This window comes from Physeter macrocephalus, chromosome 8 (assembly GCF_002837175.3).
Source record: "Physeter macrocephalus isolate SW-GA chromosome 8, ASM283717v5, whole genome shotgun sequence".
NCBI classification, from domain to species: Eukaryota; Metazoa; Chordata; class Mammalia; order Artiodactyla; family Physeteridae; genus Physeter; species Physeter macrocephalus.
In genome coordinates, this window is record NC_041221.1 from 74,197,245 (window position 1) to 74,217,210 (window position 19,966).

Sequence of the window (19,966 nt, forward strand, 5' to 3'; positions counted from 1 at the left end):
TATTTTTCATCAGCTATGGTTTTCATTATTAATCTGAAATTCCATGAAATCCCAACATTTATAAGTGTACATTTTACTGGTTAGAGCTGCTCTGATTCAAGCAGGCAGGATGGGAACCCCTGTTCCTTGTTTGTTTGAATTCACCATCACTTGAGCAGCTCGTTAGGCATTCATGTGACTGGAGAGAAGTTGGAAAAGTATTACTTTAGAGTAAAGGACATGCCCACCTGTGAATCCTTGGTCCTATATGCTAGTTCATGGATACTTCTTGAATAGCCTCTTTTTTGGTAGAGGTACCCAGTAATAATAATAATCAGGTTTTCTCATGACAAACCAGCATAATTTTTCAGGTACTATAGGAAACTTCAAACAATTTTCTTAAAAGTAAATAATGATTTGTTTCTGTTGAAATGGCATAGCATTTGTCTTAGCCTTTTGTGACGGTAAGAAGGGATTCCTTGAATAATGTAACCTGAATTGCTGTCAGCCATGGATTAAATGGGGTTTTGGTTATTTTTCCTTCATTTCTATATCCCATCATTTAATCTTGGTTTAAAGCATTGATCCAAAATGGTTTTTTGTGTTGTTGTTGTTTTTTTTCATTTGATACGGTGTGCTTTAGGGGGCCCCCCTCCAGTTTTTATTAAGATGTGATTGGCATATCATTGTATAAGTTTAAGGTGTGCAACGTAATGATTTGATATATATGTATATTGGGAAATGATTACCACAGTGTTTAATTATAACATCTATCACCTCACATAGTTAAAAATATTTTGTGTGTGTGTGGGGTGAGAACTTTTAAGATCTGCTCTCTTAGCAACTTACAAATATACAATACAGTATTGTTAACTATAGTTATAATGTGATTTACTACATCCCTCAGAACCTAACTTATTTTAGAACTGGAAGATTGTACCTTTTGACCTTCAGCCAATTCCCAGTTATACTTTTCAATAATAACTGTCTTTCTGAACTTTGAATAATAACATTATTTATGACGTATTAAAGTAAACCATCAAGTTTAAGCCTAACCACTGTAAATGAAAGTGTAATGAATTCTTGTTTTATGGAAAGCTTGTTCTACAAATATTTTCCACCTGATTTAGTTTTTATGAGTTTAAACTTGTATGAAAGATTGCATTTCTTTTTTTATTTTATGACTTTATAGATCATGTACCTTCTTCAGGAGGTACAGTGTTTCTAGTTGTCTCCCTGTTTTTAATGTTACCAACCATGATGATTATTTTCCAGGTTAGTGTTTCTCAACTGCAGCAATTTGGCAATGTCTGGAGACATTTTAACACTGGGGGTGTGTTACTGGTGTCTAGTGGGTAAAGGCGAAGGATGTTGCAAAACATCCTACAACACATGAGACAACCCTCCGCCACAATAGAATAATTTGACCCAGATTATCAGTATTGCTGAGATTGAGAAACTGAGATCGACTGGTTTATTAGGGGTTAAAAAATGATATTCTAATTCTTCATTTAGCAGTGAGAATGCATATATAGAGACATTTCCCATATCAATAAATTATTGCCGTGAGGTACAAATCATGTAGGAGAAGAGGCAGGATAATTACTTGATTCTTTCTCTTTATTTACCAGTTTTCAAAATAATAATTGATTTCCGGCATCTTCCACAAGTATCTATATTATGTTTCAGAGTTTAGTTTGTATTTGTTAGAGTGTCATTATGAACTCATGATGCTCAAATTGTCCCACCGCTGGCAACAGGAGCTTTACCAACTTGGGTCCAGAGTCTTCTGGTATGAAAAAATAGTCCAGGCTTGTTTTGTACATTTCCTTCCCTTAGCCTGCGATGGGACATTTCTCTGATAGCCCTTTTTCCTTTTAAATGGAAAGTGATATTTAGAGACCACAATCTGAGCACTAGGGTAAAAGTTACTGTAAAAGCTAAAATCATGGGTTTAAAATTTTTTTCTGAGTGTGAAAAACCAGCTTTGAAGAAAGTTCTATTGTGTCATGTTTTCCTCACTGTATTTTAAATTTTCTCAGTCTGATGACGAGAGATTACTCTGACCAGCTCTTTTTAATGATACTTAAAATAAAACCAAAACTTGGGCTTCCTGATATATTTCACATGAACTTTCAGTGGCCAGATATTGCCTCGTTCAGTTTCTTAAGATAATTATTACCAACAGCTTTTTTTTTTTTTTAAAGCCTGTTTCTTGCCTAGATTTCAGTTTCCATCTGGTAGATTTCCTTTAAAGCACAAAACACTGCTATTGAGAAGTTTACTACATAGTTTTTAAAAACTTTTTTTTTCTAGCTGATTTCATGCCAATATTGGGAACCAACCTAAATCCAGAGTTCATTTCAGTCTGCAATAATGCTACATGGGCAATTGGAGAAATCTCCATTCAAATGGGTAAGATTTTTTTCCCCTTTAAAAATATAAATTTTTAGGTAATTTAATATTTTTATAATGAGCTTTATATATATGAATATTATAACATCACAGTAAAGGGGGCAAAAATATTTTACATTGATATTTTAACAATGAAATTTTTCTTTTTTGTTTTCTCTTTTGGGAATGATCTAGGTATAGAGATGCAGCCTTATATTCCTATGGTGTTGCACCAGCTTGTAGAAATCATTAACAGACCCAACACACCAAAGACGTTGTTAGAGAATACAGGTACCATATGACTGAACTGTTACGGTGAAGAGAAAATTATTTGCCTTTTAATTTTACATTAAGATGTGTAGAGAAACTAAAGCAAAGCTAGCTTTAGAAACCCAGCTTATTAATTAACAGCTAATTTGTATTCTCAGTAATGAAATGTACTGTTTTAGCTTCATTCCATAGCCAGTTTTCAGAAACTTTCAAAAAAAACACTTTGTCCCCTGTTATAGTGTTTTAATACTCCCTAAAATGGGCCCCAACTAAAATAACTATTGAATGATATGAATTTTACTTTTACATTAATTCAGAGTACCTGGCAGCTGGGGAGTAATTTTTTTTTTTTTAATCTGTAAAAATGTAGCCAAAAATAGATTGCATTATAGTGGCTAGTTCATTAATAATGGCATATGTATTTTGTATTTTGTTGTATACTCTTCTTCAGATTGGGAACTTAAAGCAGTATCTTGTGGGATTTTTATTCAGGAGGCTTGTTTCTCTTTCGCATTTATAGAGAGCATGTTTATATTAAAGAGTACCTTCCATACTATAAAACGCATTTCAGGGTGATTTATTTCCACCCTTCCTGATTTTTTAAAATGTAAATTTTGTTTTCAATCAGGCACATCCTTTTCTTTATATACTAAGACAATTCCAGTAGTATATTCATAGTCAGTGAATGCCTTACCAATATACTGGACAAAGAATCAAATAAGTTTTTCTAAATAAAAACTTATCTTCAAAGGTATTTTAATTTTACATTTTTTAATTATAGAAAGTTTATTATATCCTAATGTGATTAATTAATGTGATTATTGGTATGGAAGGAAATCTTTTAATTATGAAACAGTTATATGGCTGTTTGGCTGTATGGGTACTGTTTATATCATAAAGTGAATTAGATTTTCTTGCTGAAAAGTATAAAAAGCTGTGTATAGGATGGTTATGAAATCTTGTCAGGTTTTTATCTCTTCAGAATGCAGTACCTATACATGACATTCAGATTTGGAACACTTGGCCATTATCAAATTACTGTTGAACCTTAAGAAACTTCCTATTTATTTTTAAATGTGAATGCATAACTGCAAATAAATGTTGAGTGTAATGTATATTAAAGTTTCTTGTGGGATATCAGGTGGTGAATTTGTTATAGTTCCTTGAACAAATTGGCTTTTTATATAAGATTATATTCTAAGTATGAATCTACCCTGAGTAAATCAAAAGGTAGTTGATAATGCCCTTCAAGTTGATGGATTGAATTGATATGATTAAGAAATATACTTGGGATTCACTGTATTATTCTTATCACAAGTGACTGCAGAAAATGTTTCTCTTATTCCATCCCCAAAGGAGGGGGGTGGATAATTATTAAAATAAAATCATTGTCAGTGGGTAATATCTGTATATTTTAGCAACTTAATTACCATTATCTTAATATTTCATAAAGCCAATTCCTTAGTATATGCAGTTACTTGCTTTTTTTCTAATTAGTATATCCTACACTGAACTTTTTCAATGGACCATCATCTGCTTTATCGCATGTTTCATTGGGTTGTTCATACTTGCCTGTTTAATGAGAATGTTGCATAGTTTGTGTCTTTTGAACATAGGTTTTCTTTCTCTTGCTTCATATGAATCTGCTGGATTTTAGTATTATCTGTGTAGTTTGCTTCAAGTAATCCTTAAACATTTTTCTTTACCCCCCCACCCTTTTTTTATGAAAGGTTAACCTGTAAGTTTTTGAGAGAACACCATTAAAGCACCTCATGGTTTGTTTTCTGTTTGTTTTTTTTTTTCCCCGTTGTGTATAAATGTATTTATATGTAATGTATCTTTGAATTGCAGAATGCAGTTCTGAGTTGCACTTGCTTTAACTCTTTGTGAATTTAAGGACTTAACTGAATTTTGATGGTGAATATATGTTTGATTAATTCCCACTTCAAATTTTTAAAAATAAAATATTAGCATGTAATCAGTGTGTTTTATTATCTATCATCGTGTGCTGTGCATTTTATAGCGAGGACAGAATATTTGTTCCTTTGGTCCACATATCACATGTCATTACAGTGGACTGTCTAAATTTCCTTTCTGTCAAACAGGGTTTGAAATTTGTGGACTATCTAAGTTGTTATCATCATCACCATCAGAGGGTTTTTTTGGGAACGGGATTTGACATAGCACAGCAATTTTCCAGTCCATTTATTCAGTATGTACCATAACACCTAAAATTTAATAGTTGATTTTGATATCAGGCAACAAATGGTCCACTGGCTTGTTTTGGAAATGCTGGCAAACAAACCAAAAATATACCAAAATTTTGATCAGATTCCTAGATAATTTTCAAAGAATGGAAATCACATAGAAAGCTACGTAAAGAAGTGAGAAAGCTTTTAACTGTTAACTTCTGAGAAGTGTGTTTGAATAGACAATTCAGAAATGTAATCATTTACATTTACTAGTATTTCTTGGGGGAGAAAACCTAGATTTCATTGTTAAACTGAAATTTCAACTGGCTTTGAAGGAAGAATCTAAATCCATCTGTTTAATCGCTCATCGTTTTATTAACAGAATATCTTGACACTTGATTGAGCGAGAAAAGCAATTCATCACGGTTTTTGGTGTTCTCTCAATCTTTAAAGTTTTTTTAATTCCTTTTGTTTTTCTTTTTCCAAGAGTATGCCATATATGTTGCTGCCCCTTATTATAGGGGGTGGTAATAAACAGCACTGGTGAAATCTTATGTTTATTATCATACACAAATTCTGTTGGTTTCTGTTTCTGAGTTATTTGTTGTTTTTTCTTTATTTTTTCTCCTTCCCCCTCATTTGCTCATGTCTTGGTTGGCGTTTGGTGGTGTATAACCGTGATTGCGTTACCTTAGCAATAACAATTGGTCGTCTTGGTTACGTTTGTCCTCAAGAGGTGGCCCCCATGCTACAGCAGTTTATAAGACCCTGGTGTGTATTATTCAATCTTTTTTTTTTAATTCATTTTTCTTCACTCTTTCTTTCTCTTTCTATCTCACTTTTAGATATATTTTCAGTTGGTTACAAAAATCACAATCCTTAATCATTGCCAACCATGTGACTAATCTTGTCCTATCAGGTTTGTGAGGTTTTTCAGTAGCATCGTCATGTATATTTATTTTATGTTGTGGCTAACGACTAATTGATGCATGGGATAAGATTGTCACATGCTTGCTGTGTTAAAAAGCTTGATTATACATAAAAAGCATTTAAATATCCACCAGTAAAATAAAGATGCATGCAAATTCTATAAATTTAGGTTTTCGCATTGTTTCTTTTTTAGAATTAATTTGAAAACTTGGATTGCATTAAGAAATACATGTTTAAATTTGTTATGTATAAAAATCTTATTTGCTTGTTAGTGTAAAAATTAAACATCTACATCATAAGTTGTATAATAATAGTTTCTACTGTGGCAGTATATCCTATGTTCTGCTTCTTTCGATTGACAGTCTTTCAATTCAAGACATTTTTAGTAGTGTTTAATGGAATACAAATCATAATACAGTTTTAAAAATGGGTAATTTACTCTTGGCTCAAGCTCATTAATAGTTTAAATGGGAAATTAAAATCAGTTGTTATTACTTAGATGCAATTTATTAGTAAGAATTGTGAATTTCAAGGTTTTCACTATATTGAGATTAGATGGGCCCAGCATAATACAGTTAAGTGTGAGAACTTAAGCTTTATGAAAATTCTTTGAATATAAACATTATCTCTACTCTGGTGCTTATTCCATTAAATACTGTCCATTAGTATTGTAGTTGAACCTGCTTTTTACTTAAATGCTAAACTCAATTCTATAATTTAATAGGTGCACCTCTCTGAGAAACATAAGGGACAATGAGGAAAAGGATTCAGCATTTCGTGGGATTTGTACCATGATCAGTGTGAATCCCAGTGGAGTAATCCAAGTAAGATGTTCAAAAGGATTTAACTTTTAATGTTCTGAATTATAAAAGTTTAAACTATAATTATTAAAAATATTACCTATTTTTACTGAAGATACTGAAATAAATTATGTTTTAAATGTGTATTTCCTAATATCTTGAAATGATGATGCCTATTTTTATTTCCTAAATGTTTTTTTGGTCCTGACATATAACAGCAGATTGGGAGAATAAAAGTTATATTCTTGACTTGAATTAAGCCAAAGCTTCTTTCATTCACATTCAAACATCATTTATTTACTTTGTAAATGCTTCCTAAAACCGTGAATATCAATTTGCTGAGTTTGAGGCTCTCTACACTTCAGAGGGTGATCAAATAGTAGGATACTCTTTCTGTTACTTAGATCAGAAACTCAGTAGTGAATAAAATAGAATACTGAATCAACCATTGAAACTGCTTTAACTTTGAGAGTTTATGATTTAGTGATTTATTCATCCTTAATTTCATTTCTTACGCTATTTCATACTATATTTAGACGTCTTTAGCCTTTAAAAAATTATTTGGCAGCAGTACTAAACGTGAATCTGATCAAACCTCTGGATCCAGCTGACATACAAAACATAAAGGAATGTGTTGATTTACACCATTTGTATGAAATCAACAAAATACAGGCTGTGGGGCTATAGGTTAAATGCCCCAGGTTCCTCAACAGATGAATTTTGTAAGGAAAAGAAAGTATGGAAGGGTTTGCCAGAAAATAACCTTTCACTTTCAAGGGATAAGTGCTTTGAACATTTTTTAACTGAGACCTTTTGATACTTCCTATCTCATGTGGATTACTGTGTTGTTTGTTAATTCAGGTTTAGAAACATTGTGAAATACTAGCTTATAAAATTCAAAATTGATGTAGGTGATAGGCATTGAAAACATATGAAGTAGAACTGGAAAAAAAATCTTTTGGCTAATTTTACATTTGTATAACATTAATAACTTACTATTAAAACAAGCCAGTACTGTCTTAAAAGATGGTCCCTAGTTACAAAATAACCTCCTGGCATTGAGTTTCTGGGTTTTTTCCAATACTTAAGAACTTTGTGTCACCTTTAATACGTTTTAGAGGTATCTGATGGTGGTATATAACATATTAAGAAGGAGCATTTTCATACAGGGTTTTTTTGTTGTTGTTTTTCCTTTTGCATTAACATTTAAGACAGTGACAGTAACATACGTGGTCATGAAATCACTACCAACTTAAAAGTTGGTATAAATTTCTACTTTTTACATACTTTATTTCGGTGTGGTTAAAAGAAAATGTCTTAAGTTTTATTCTTTATGTTTAAATTTTTAATCACAAATTCTACATGTATATAATTTAAATTTTTAACATCAGACTTTGATATTCAGAAGACACAGGAATCATAATTTGAATAAACCATAAACTTTGGGCACGTGGCATTTTATTTGCTTAAATATGTGTTTTATGCACATATTTTAGTATTAGTGATTTTTTTTGAAATTAAGCTTTTCTGAATTTAATAGTAAAATTTAAAGTAGTTGTCCATCAGCAGTATCTTGTATGTCGTACATTGAACTGTTGTTTCAGTGAGATAGTCGAACTTGAAAAATACTTAAATGAAGTATTTCAAGCATATACCTGTCATCACCTTGTTCTTTTAGTCAGAATAACCTGATTATCTTTTAAATAATAGTCTGAGCATTGGGGGGTTTTTTTGTTTGTTTGAGTTGGGTTGGGCTGGGTGCTGTTTGTAACTACATAATTTTTCTTCTGACTTACCATTTGATTTACATTTCTATCTGGAGGTGGATCTTGAAGTTTAGATCTGTAAATTCCTATGCTTTAAGTCAAACTTGTTTGGTATATACTTAACTAGCTTTGAATTATTTCTAGGCCAGTCAGAACTGTAAAATTATTGAATTTATATAATTAATTCCATAAATGAAGATTTTTTAAACTGGTGCTTATTTGATGCTTTCAATCCTTGCTGATGCTACACATTTACTAGACGGGGGTTTTGTAATGTAAAATGAAATATTGGGTTGGCCAAAAAGTTCATTTGGGTTTTCCTGTAGCACTAAATTCCAATATAAACTGAATGAGTTAAGAGGTTCCTTTTGACGGTGGAGTAACAGGGATAACCATTAAGAAATTACTTCCTTATTATAGCTGTTTTAAAAAGTTTTGTTTTTTTTTTTTTTTTTACCTAGGATTCTGTTGCTATATATTCTGAAGTTTATGTGTATCTTTTGTTGTGTTTGACAATTACAGTATCAATTGAAGATGTATTTCTTGCTTGTTATAGGATTTTATATTTTTTTGTGATGCTGTTGCATCATGGATTAATCCAAAAGATGATCTGCGAGACATGTTCTGTAAGGTAACTAAAAAGTCTTTATGATGCACATCATGTGACTGTTACAGTCTTAGTTGGGAAATTTAAATTATGTTTTTATTTCATATGAAACTTAGACTCTTCAAATCAGTACTGGTAGACTATATAACCTTTGTGCTTGGTAATAAAGAAGTTGACTTGATCTTTTCTTAATATACAGTAGTGACTTTGTATCAATAGAGCATGTATTTTTAAAATATTTTCTCAAGCAGTACCACTGATTCATGAAGTCCCATTATCCCACCTATGCAAAATAGCATGTATTTTCAAAGATGGCTGACTAAGATTGGAGTATAATATAATCTATTGAACAAACTAAATCTAACTGGTCGCAGCAAGGATTAAACCTGTGTGTTTGTTTTAGTAATGCCCCTTGTGGTTAACTCCAGTCAGCCCTCAGCCATAGCAAAATAAGAAATGAAATGCTGCTACACATTTGAATTACCTAATATTAAAATTAGTGAACTATATAGTTGCAACTATGAACCCCCAAAGCTTTGTATATTTTCAGTTTGAATAAACTTAACAAGGCATAAAAATTTTAATCCCTTGGGTGAATTCTATACCTTTTTGCTTGCTTTTCATTACTACTATGTCAGATTGTTTAGAGTACTTCTGTTACTAGGACACTTGCTGAATTCTAACCTTCTTAAAGCAAAGTGCAGCATATTCTATGAGGTGCTTTTAGGCAAGACATGGAATGGTGTAGAATTCAACAAAGTTTGAGAATAACTACTTTAACGGGTAAAATTTTAGAATAATCAGTAGTGTTTGATTTCAGAAGCTACGCAGATAAGAGAGTTTCTCTTTTGTTATTGATAAATTAATGATTTTTTACTTTTTTGCAGATCCTTCATGGATTTAAAAATCAAGTTGGGGATGAAAATTGGAGGCGTTTCTCTGACCAGTTTCCGCTTCCCTTAAAAGAGCGTCTTGCAGCTTTTTATGGAGTTTAATCTCATACACTTAAGCTGCAGTCCCATAATTAGGGGTAAGTTGTAAGAAATTTGGAATTTTCCAGGATGAAGAAACTTAAGTTAGGACTTCAGTCTAAAACTACTGAATCGAATAAAAGCGATTTTTTTTCCACAGAGGTTGAGTAAAACAGTCTCATGTTGTATTTGACTTAAAATTACTGATTGATGAGGCAGCAAGCAAGATAAAATGCATGGTTCCACATTGAATCCTAGGTAGAAGGAAATCCAAGTTGGTGTACTAGTTGGAATACTCACCATTTCTTCAACCAATCCTTTTTTTAACTTTTGCCTTTTAAGAGGTCACTGACATTCACTGTGGCAGGGTAGAGATGATTCATTTTTAAAGCATGAATTTATAGTCTCATATATCAAGGACTTCCTATGTTGTGAGCTTTAGGGAAAACCCAAGTAGAATTGGAACTGGATTTGGTCTCAGTAAATAGGAATATTTGATATTTATTCTTCATATTTTATTGAGCACCTTCCGTGTTCACAGCACTGTGTTTTTAAAAGATCAATGGAAGATTCTTTTTTGATTTGGGGTGGTAGAGGGGTAAGTCCACCTGCACTCTTGTTCTTTGAGTTTTTCTGACTTAAGTCAAGCTAACAATTCCGGTCTTTTAGCCTTAGTTCCCTCGTTAGGTTATTTTGAGGATTAAATACTATTCTATATGTGGTGCCAGGACTTCGTATATTGCCTAACACACTAAGTTGGCTCAATAAATATCAGTAATATGGGTTAGTACAGTGAACCAGGACGCACTTCATTAGTTTTTTGTTTTTGTTGTTTTTTTTTTTTTTTTTTTTTTGCACGGTACGCGGGCCTCTCACTGTTGTGGCCTCTCCCTTCGCGGAGTACAGGCTCCGGACATGCAGGCCCAGCGGCCATGGCTCACGGGCCCAGCCGTTCCGTGGCATGTGGGATCTTCCCAGACCGGGGCACGAACCCGCATCCCCTGCATCGGCAGGCGGACTCTCAACCACTTCACCACCAGGGAAGCCCACTTCATTAGTTTTTGAACATGAACTGAGACCTGTTCAACTGGAGGGTCAGAGAGTGTACTCAGTGTGTATTGAGAAGGCATACACTTACTTGAATTACCTTATGTTGGAGTTTCTGTTTGCATGCTTGCTTCTTTACTCTGAGCTAGATTTTAAACCTGGAAAGATTTCAGCATCTAAGTTGACTAGCCTAAAAGGGCGGTAGAAATGGACTTGCAGCCTCTGGAATGTCTCAGAGCCCTTTGTGTGTGTTGTCCCACAGTGGTCTTGAGTCCTTACGGCTGTCTTGTGGCTTTAGCATTTTAGAGAAGTGCTTGATTCACTTTATGTTAAATCATGAGAATGCAATAGATGAGAAATAAGTTGTAGCATCAAGGGCTAAAGTATTCAACAGTGATCCAAGTCTTGAGCACTTTTGGGTTAATAAATCTGATTAATAAACCCTATGTGGTCTCTGTCATTTCACCAGTTATGAATTAACTGTGGTGATCTTCATAAATGTCCAAAGTTTCGCAGGAGTAGTTAAAGTTTTGTTGTGAAAGGACAACTGTCAGGTACTAGTTACAGTCTCCCAGTAATCTACCTTTATTTCTTAATCTTCTCATGATTAAAACTGTGCTAGCGTTGAAAAAGTCTTTATCAGGAAAATCAAGAGGCCTGAGAGTATAGGACATGACTGAGGGAAATAAGTCACGCTCTTTTTTTTTTTGCTTAACATTGGGAATACTGGCAAAAATGATAATGTTTTAACTCTCACTAAGGAAAGTGATTGTCCTAAAGAAAGTGCTAACTTAATTTTGAAGAAAGCAAGGCAACTTGTTATATAAGAAATAATCGTCTCCCATTGGGACCCATTGTGTGAACGAGGATAGATAATTAGACTGATGGCAATCTACAAGGCATATTTCATCTATATTTCATGTGTATAAAGTGCTGCACACCTCTCTGCATGTCCCCAGCTTGGTGTCACTTTTCGTATCTGATACAGGTGACAGTTGAGAGCTGTAGGAGAAGTGAGCAACGTGGTTCTCATTGACGAGTGTGATCTTAGGCAATTTGTACAGTTTCTCATTTTCTTTAGGTAGAGATAGCATTGCTACTTGATTAATTTTGTGTTCCACTGGCTTCAAAAGAAAAACTTTTACGTATAAAATTGTTTTTGTTTTCTTACAGGTCCTTCAGTCTTGGAGACTATGAGGGAGCCTCTGCACCCAGGGAAAATGTTACCCTTTACAGGGGGGAAGGGTAAACCAGTAGGGAATACAGTACAATCCCAACCCTACTGGGAGGGGCGGGAGGGAGGTGTTGCCGTCACTGTATTAAGTCGCTGTTGGGAAACGTTTTAACATCTGGAGCCTTTTGGGTGGAAATCTGTCTCCAATTACAACTCTGCACTGGATGTGAAGAAGCAAAAAAAAAAAAAAAGAAAAAGCTATTCAATCTACTCACAAAACAGTACATTCTGGAATATTATGGGGAATTGTACCAAAACAAGAACCATATAAATGATGCATAGGTATGAGAAAGAGGAAAAATTCTATAGCGCACAATAAAGGAAACCTAAGAATGAGGATTAGAAGACAGTAAAGTTTTGGGGGTTTTTTGTTTTTTTTTTTTTATTTAAAGGTTTTTATAAAATTTCCCACATTGATGGGGACTTGTTTTTGCATGCTGATGAAGAACTACACAAATGAAAGCTAATAAGAGTTAAAATCAGCTTGCCTACCCATAATAGTAGAAGCAGGTTCTTGGAAGTTACAATTTAAGGTACCCCAAAAAGTTGGAAATAAAACAAAACAAATATAAACAATGAAGCACCCTGTGAAATGCCAAATGAGTCACTCCTTTTACCTTTGTGGGGTGGGCAGGGAGGGAGGAATAAATGGGGTTGGACATATCAAACTAAAGATTGACATCTTGATTTTGCATTAAGACATTAATGTAGTGGATATAATTTGATGGTTGTACTTCATTAGATTTAATTTCTAGGCCAAGATGTTATTTTTAAAGTGCAGTTTAAGGTTCAGGCATGCATTCTGGCTCATAGTGATTGAAAGTACTTTAAATTAGTGGGAGAGTAGCATGCTTGCATCACATAGAGTGAGATTGGTATTCAGTTACCTCTGTTGCGCCAGTTTGTGTTGCAGTTTACCAGTTCAATATAGCCCTGCATTTAAAATTCCTTTTTAAGATTTGTGGATTTTATTTTTATTAAGAATATAGATATAAAGTACTGTAGTTTACAGCTAGGCCTTGAAATATCTTTTTAGGATCTGTTAGGAATAAGATTGATATTGTATTGTGTGTAACCTGCACAATGTGGAAAGCTGATATACCTGTGCAAAATCTTTGCCTCTGTGCTGTCAGTGTGATGTGCTTTCTGCATGGTTATATACTACTAGTGATTTTATCAAAACTTCTAAAACTTAAATTACATGGTAAAAGATCTGTAAGAGGCTGCATAAATGTTAGTTGGCACATAAAGACAATTGTAGAAGTTGAAGACATGATTGCTATATTTCAATGTTTATTCCCACTCAACATATTGCCTTCTAAGCTTTCTTTTTTTGTTCAAAGCATGATCTTAAAGATATGTTTAAGTTAATGGATGTAATGCAGGGTTCCTACACTGTATTGGCGCATGTTGGTGGCCCTCTGTGCCCTAGATATATGCACACAGGGTGCAAGTAAAAAGCTACAGAGTGAAAGTTGGTTTGGATCCTCTTCATTTCATTTGTTTAGCTTTTCTGTTATTTTTCTCTACTTACATGTATTCCTGTGAATAAATCCTTGTTAAGTTAACCCTTTACTTTTCCTTCCATGTGTATTTTCTTATATACTGTGAATGTGAAAACCTAACTGGTACACTTGATCTTGTGTCCATATGAAAGTGCAAGTCTTTATTAATTTGGATTGCCTGAACAGTGTATCCCATGATGATGAAGGAAAATGGAGAGATTTTTCTTTTTAACTCTGCTGGTCAGAGATGAAGCCACACCTTTCCATTTTTCAATGCTGCATATTTAATCTGCAACAGAAATGTTAAGCCATAACAACCTTTTTATATTTTAGTTTGTCACCTTCGCATTGCAGAATAAATACTGAATAACCATTTTTGTAAGCAGTTGCTCCTCTTTGCATGGTTCTGTTCCTCTAAAGGTGTTGAATGATACAGCCATTGCACTGAAGTTTGAGCTGTATGTGTGTGAATTTATAAATACCATTTCAAAAAATTTCAGATGCATGGTAGCATGCAGAAAGGTTTTTGTTGTGTGTGTGTGTGTGTGTATTTTTTTTTAACATGTTCTTTCACCTTCTTTCCTCTACTTTGGCTTTGCAAATTTCAGTCTGTAGAGCCTGAAATTAAATCATATTTTTAATGTACAGGTTTTTTTTTTAATTGTAAGTTGGATCCAAAGGGTATGTAGCATTTTGCTTTCTAGTACCATTGCCTCACTGGGAGCTCAAAATTTGCTTCCTAGTTAGTCTTTAAAACCTGATTAGGGTAGCTCTTTTATCCTTAAATTCTAGTGATATACTGTAGTTTTCCAAAACTTTTTAGAATTTAATATGGGAGATATTTTAATATTCTGGAATAAGTAGTAAACATTTTAAATTGAAAGAAACTTAAATTCAGAATTCTCCTGAACACTTTAAAATGAACGTACAAAAACAACCTTCAGTAAAATTATCTGGACCTGTGATTGCCAATTCTCTGTTGACTGAAAAGCGTTGTTACCGATTGGATTGAAAAATTAATTTCTAATTAAGCAGATATGTAACATAAGAATGTGCCCTTTTTTGTAGTCACTTAACGTGTTTTTAAATTAAAAGGAAATATAATTTAAAAATACAAAATATAAATAAATATGACTGACAGCCTGAGATGGGGTTGGGTTTTTTTTCCCCCTTGAGGTTATAGTTTCTTCCTAATTATATTTCAGATGCATAGTATAACATAGGAATTTGCAGAAGCCATTTAAGTTATCTTTTGAGGTAAGCTCTGATTTAGCGTTTATTCTGATAAAACTTAATACATCATGGGATATATATATAAAGCAACTTAATTCTTGTGGTGTAGTCTTAATAGTTTTGAATGTTGACTGAATGTCTATGAAATTGTGAGTTTGTCTTTGTTACATTCCAGTGTTTCTGCCTCTTGGCATGCTTAAAAGCACGGCTTACTTCATCTGCTCCTTACACACTAAAGTGCTGTTAGTGTGCTCAACTACAGAAATAGCCGCTGCTAAGTGATGTAGATTTTCTACTTGAATATTTTTATGTTGTAGGAACCTCAGGAGGTCAGTGTTTACTGTTTTATATATGCCTTCTTTTTCCTGTTTGAGCTTCTCTCTTTGAAGGATTCTAACAGAACAAAAGCTGCTGATCAACCTAAGTTGGAAACAGAAAGTGTATTTTAATATAATTTAAATGCATGTATGGCAGTTCCTTGTTACAGTCCATTAGTAAGTGAACTTAGTGCCACAGATATTCATTTATTCAGGAAAGAATTTTGCTTTTTGTATTGTCTAATCTCTTTAATAACTTCATACTGTGTAAAAAAGAAATCACTTTTTTATATTTTTTGGTTGGTTATTTTCCAAATAATCAACATGTAAATAATCTTTAAGAGCCAGTTCTGATGCTTTACATTATACTGCTACTTGATTTTGTGATGCAGGTTGGATTTCAGAAGAATAGATTTTAAAACACTTAACCAAGCCATTACATCTTAAAAACAAAATAAGTAGCATACATTTTGTAATTAACATATTGATAAACACTGTGATTTTTTTTGTTAAGACTTTTTCATTGACCTGAATTGCTTAAATTGCATATATTGTAAAATAGGATCAGATGTATATTTTAAAATAATTTCAACTGACTTTCCTCTACTGAAATGCTTTGTCTACTCAGTTATAAAATATTCAGATACAAGTTTTATCTCAGGTGAATACTCTTGTATCCTTCTTGCTTTGGTGACATATGCTTATAAAGAGTCATCATACTTATAGTCTTTGTTTTTTTAGTGTATTTCATGAATCTTTCCATTTAGTCTGATTTTCCAATCCTTAATTCTTGCAGACTATGGTGGTATAAGTCCTTCCTGGCGAGAATTCAATTTGGTTCTTCTTTTCTCCAAACTCTTAAGATAGGAAAGTGGAAAATTTTTCTGTCATATGTTAAATTACCCTGCATAGCTGAAATGCCAGAATTAAACTATGTCTTAAACCTTTTAGTCTAAATTTAACTTAAATCCTTTGCCATAAAGAAAAAAGTGGGATTTTTTGCTTCATATAGTTAACCTATATTATTCATATTGAATGTATTAACAGATAACGGTGCAAAAACATTCTTCCCAAGAGAAGAGTGTATCATGCATAACTGCAATTTAAGTCCTTCCTTTAGTAGTACTTTACACACAGCTTCGCTTACTGAATTATTTTTGCAAGTAATACAAGGGGGAAACACTTAACTGTCGCTACTAGTACTGTTATTGAAATGTAGGCGTTGAAATCTTGATGAAAACTGTGGTCTTCAGATTAAGGGCCTAAAATCTAGATTAAAAGTCAGATCAATAAAGAGCTGTGTAACAATATTATCTAGTAATAATACCATGCAAGAGCATTGTATACCTACTTAGTACCTAGTCATACTGTATTAAATATGGAGATATTTCTAATGCCTCTTAAAAATTCAATTTTACGTGAAAGTTTCATTCACTTGTACACTTTCCAGGTGACTTGTGACTAATTTTTTCAGTCTTATATAGATCTTCACCCATTGGTATTATATGTAGAGGATTCTTTATGCCTAATTATTCTTATTAATTTTAAGGTATACATTTAAATTATAGCAACTGTTTATTGTGATTTGTATCCCAGAATGTATTGTTTTTATTTTTTTTTAATGTGTGCATGATTTTGAGGGAAGTTAAAATGGTGATTATTTTTTTCACCTCTTGTACATTCTGAAGTCAAACCAAATCTATTTGCCAAGCATTATATCACTAATTAAGAAAATAGGATTTTCCCGTTTATTACAGTTTTTGTTCATCTACTGTAGAATTCCCTTAACTATGGCTTGGTATTATTCACAGTTAGCTATTTTGCAAGTTCAGTTATCTTCCTAAAAGCTTAGTGTAACATGGTTAGCCTATAAGGCAATGTTGGTTCCCTCCTAATACCAGCCTCATAAAGGGGTTCTGCTGTACTTTCCCCATATTGCTTCATTGTTGTTTTTCCTCTGTGGATATATAACCAAATTAAGATTGGATGAATTTTATGGAGATAATAATAAGACAATACTGTATAAGTAATTTTGCTTAATAGATTATCATCTGTGAGAAGAGATGTTTAAACGTGGTTGATGACTTCACTTCATATTATAAAACAATTTTACACTTAATATTCATGTTAATATTGGGTGCAATAATTTAGTAGTTTTAGCTTTAGTTATAAATAACTGGATCTTTCTGCTGACAACTTAGGTTGTATGAGTTATGCTTAAAAGCTTTAAATCTGATGTTTCCTGTACCTGCCACACTATGTTAGAATGTGTCCTTCAAACATATCCTCCTGCAACTTCTCAAACTGTACTAAATTGATATTTCTTGAAGTCAAACTCTGTGCTAACAGATCTTCATTTTGAATAGAATACGGTTTTAATTTTTGATAAGCTGCTGAATTTTAAAGAGAGTTTTTTGGGGCCACCAAATATTTTGGATCATGCAGAGAATATATATTGTACTGTAGTAATTTTGTATTTACATTTGTATGATGTGACATAATAGATGTGAATGTTAATCACTGCTTGACTATGTTAATAAAGTTGTTTAACTATAGATGTTTCACTCTGATTTTTAATGGAAGGAAATGAGCTTTCTTCCCCCCGTTCCCCCATCCCATTTGGGGTCCAGATAGGTCTTCTTGTTGTCTTGTTCTTTGTTTTGTTTGTTTGTTTTGAGAGGGTTTTTTAGCTTACACTTTAGTGCACTCTTGTTTGACCTCATCTATTTTTTTTAATTGAGTATTTTCTTAGTTGTATAGTGTAGTATAAAAAACCTGTTTTCCCCACATTTTAATCCTGTTATTGATGTATTTCTAAACAGTTGATTCTAGGTTCAGCTTCCGCTGGGAGAGGAAAAAGATACTGCTCTGCAAAAAAAGGAATTAAAACTAAGTGAAGTCATGAATAAAACATTGAAAGGGTAGATTGCATGAATGTGTATGAACATGTGGCCTATTAAGGCTTTCTGGTCATCCTTCAAAAAAATAAGACTTGTAATTTTGGAAATGAATATTTACAAAAGTAGTTTCCTCTTCAGGTTGTAATCCATTATTGTAGTTGCATGTTACTAATTAAAATTAAATGTATTAATATATTTCAGAGGAAGTGTGTGCATAACTGTCAAGTACTCTTTTTTTTTTTTTTTGGGGGGGGGGATTTATAACAAGGAAAGTGCCTGAGATTAGATTAGTGCAACCCAGAAAACTTTTAAGGGAAATAAGACTTGGGGTTTTTTTCCCTTTCGTTACGTGCGCATGAGAACATTTGAGATACCTCACTTGGGTTGGAGGGGAGGGGGAAAATGACACCCGAGTATCATGTTCTGAAACACATCATCAAGAAATAGTTTAAGATTCCAGGGTTTAGGACTTAGGTTGTGGAAGAAGATAATCAAAACCAGCCTAATCATTAGTTATTCATGATTCTGATTTGCTGCAGCAATCTTAGAATGTGCCTGTAGCTAAAAATCTTTTGTCTTTAACATTTTAATGAAATTAAAGTGCAGACTCTTAAGATGTTTTCACTTTATACCTATTTTTGAACAAACTGGTGTTTTTAATCTTGTGAGTTCATAATCAGCCAGACTCCAATCATTAGCATTACATGTGATTCTTTAGGAATGATTGGAAAAGTATTACAGCAGTTGAACTCCACAGCTCTGAGCTTGGACTTACTCATTGCTATGGTGAATACAGAAGCTGCGATGTCATCTTGTCCTTAATCTGAGTCTTGTGTTGGCGTAAAAGAAACTCCCGAAACATCCGCATAGATCTCCAGTGTTCAGTTCAACACAATTTGCAAGTTACAGTTTAGAAATTCAACAGAATCTAGATCATTGGCAAAAGTGATACTGGAAAAATTCTTATACTAAGAACCTGAAAGTTTTTGTGCCAGTTACTGATCTAATTCATTTCTGTGCATATTATAGCCATCTTGCTCTGACAGTTTAAATTTTATACTATGTATTCCTTTTCTAGCTTTATGTTACCTTTTGAAGAGCTTCATTAAACAATTTAAGAAAGACAAGTGAACAGTTTTAAATGGATTTAGTACAACTGCCCAGTGATAGAATAACTGTTGATGTTTCTGTGCACATATGAATAGTAAATTTGCATTGTTTTTAGTATCTAAATTTGCCTGTTAATGTACATGATAGCTGTGCCACGTTCTGTGAACAGTTTACACAACCGTCTTATTGTTGGACATTCAGAAATTATTTCTCATTTTTTACTCCTAGAAATAAAGTTATGATGAATGCCCCTATGCTTAAATGTTTGCATACATCTGCAGCGATTTCTCTGGAATTGCCGTGTCAAAAGGAGATGGTTATAATACAATTTCCTTTCATAGAAAGTTATACTAATTTTCATACCCAGCAGTAACTTCAGTGGGTATTACCATGTGTGCTGTAAATTGTGATTTAAATAGCATGATTTTCTAACTTTGTATTTAGGAAATTTTATATACGAAAATCATACTTTCACATTACATATTTAACAGATATCCGAGTCTTATGTCACAGGCACAATTCCTTAATCTTACGGAGCTTACATTCTATTATAGCAAGGCAGATAAGTAATGTAGTGTGTTACATGGTGGCAAGTGCCAGTGAGATGGGAGGTGATGATGAAGAGACTTGTTTTGTTTTTTTTTTTTTTTCTCCGTACGCGGGCCTCTCACTGTTGTGGCCTCTCCCGTTGCGGAGCACAGGCTCCGGATG

General features: G+C 33.2%; 1 protein-coding gene across 5 annotated transcripts in view; it reads left to right on the forward strand.

The window, feature by feature from the left end:
• Positions 1-12,540, forward strand: part of TNPO1 (transportin 1) — an 89,619-nt gene extending 77,079 nt beyond the window's left edge. For 3 of the 5 annotated variants that reach the window (XM_007113058.4, XM_007113061.4, XM_007113059.4), the window contains exons 19-25: positions 2,296-2,394; positions 2,569-2,664; positions 5,531-5,606; positions 6,490-6,589; positions 8,888-8,962; positions 9,826-9,968; positions 12,130-12,540. In XM_007113058.4, coding sequence (XP_007113120.1) covers positions 2,296-2,394; positions 2,569-2,664; positions 5,531-5,606; positions 6,490-6,589; positions 8,888-8,962; positions 9,826-9,933 — 554 coding nt within the window. In that variant the 3' untranslated portion in view covers positions 9,934-9,968; positions 12,130-12,540. Of the gene's footprint in view, positions 1-2,295; positions 2,395-2,568; positions 2,665-5,530; positions 5,607-5,680; positions 5,746-6,489; positions 6,590-8,887; positions 8,963-9,825; positions 9,969-12,129 lie in introns of those variants that run through there. The other 2 variants (XM_028492970.2, XM_028492969.2) reach the window with 2 other exon arrangements.
• Positions 12,541-19,966: the final 7,426 nt, after the last annotated feature.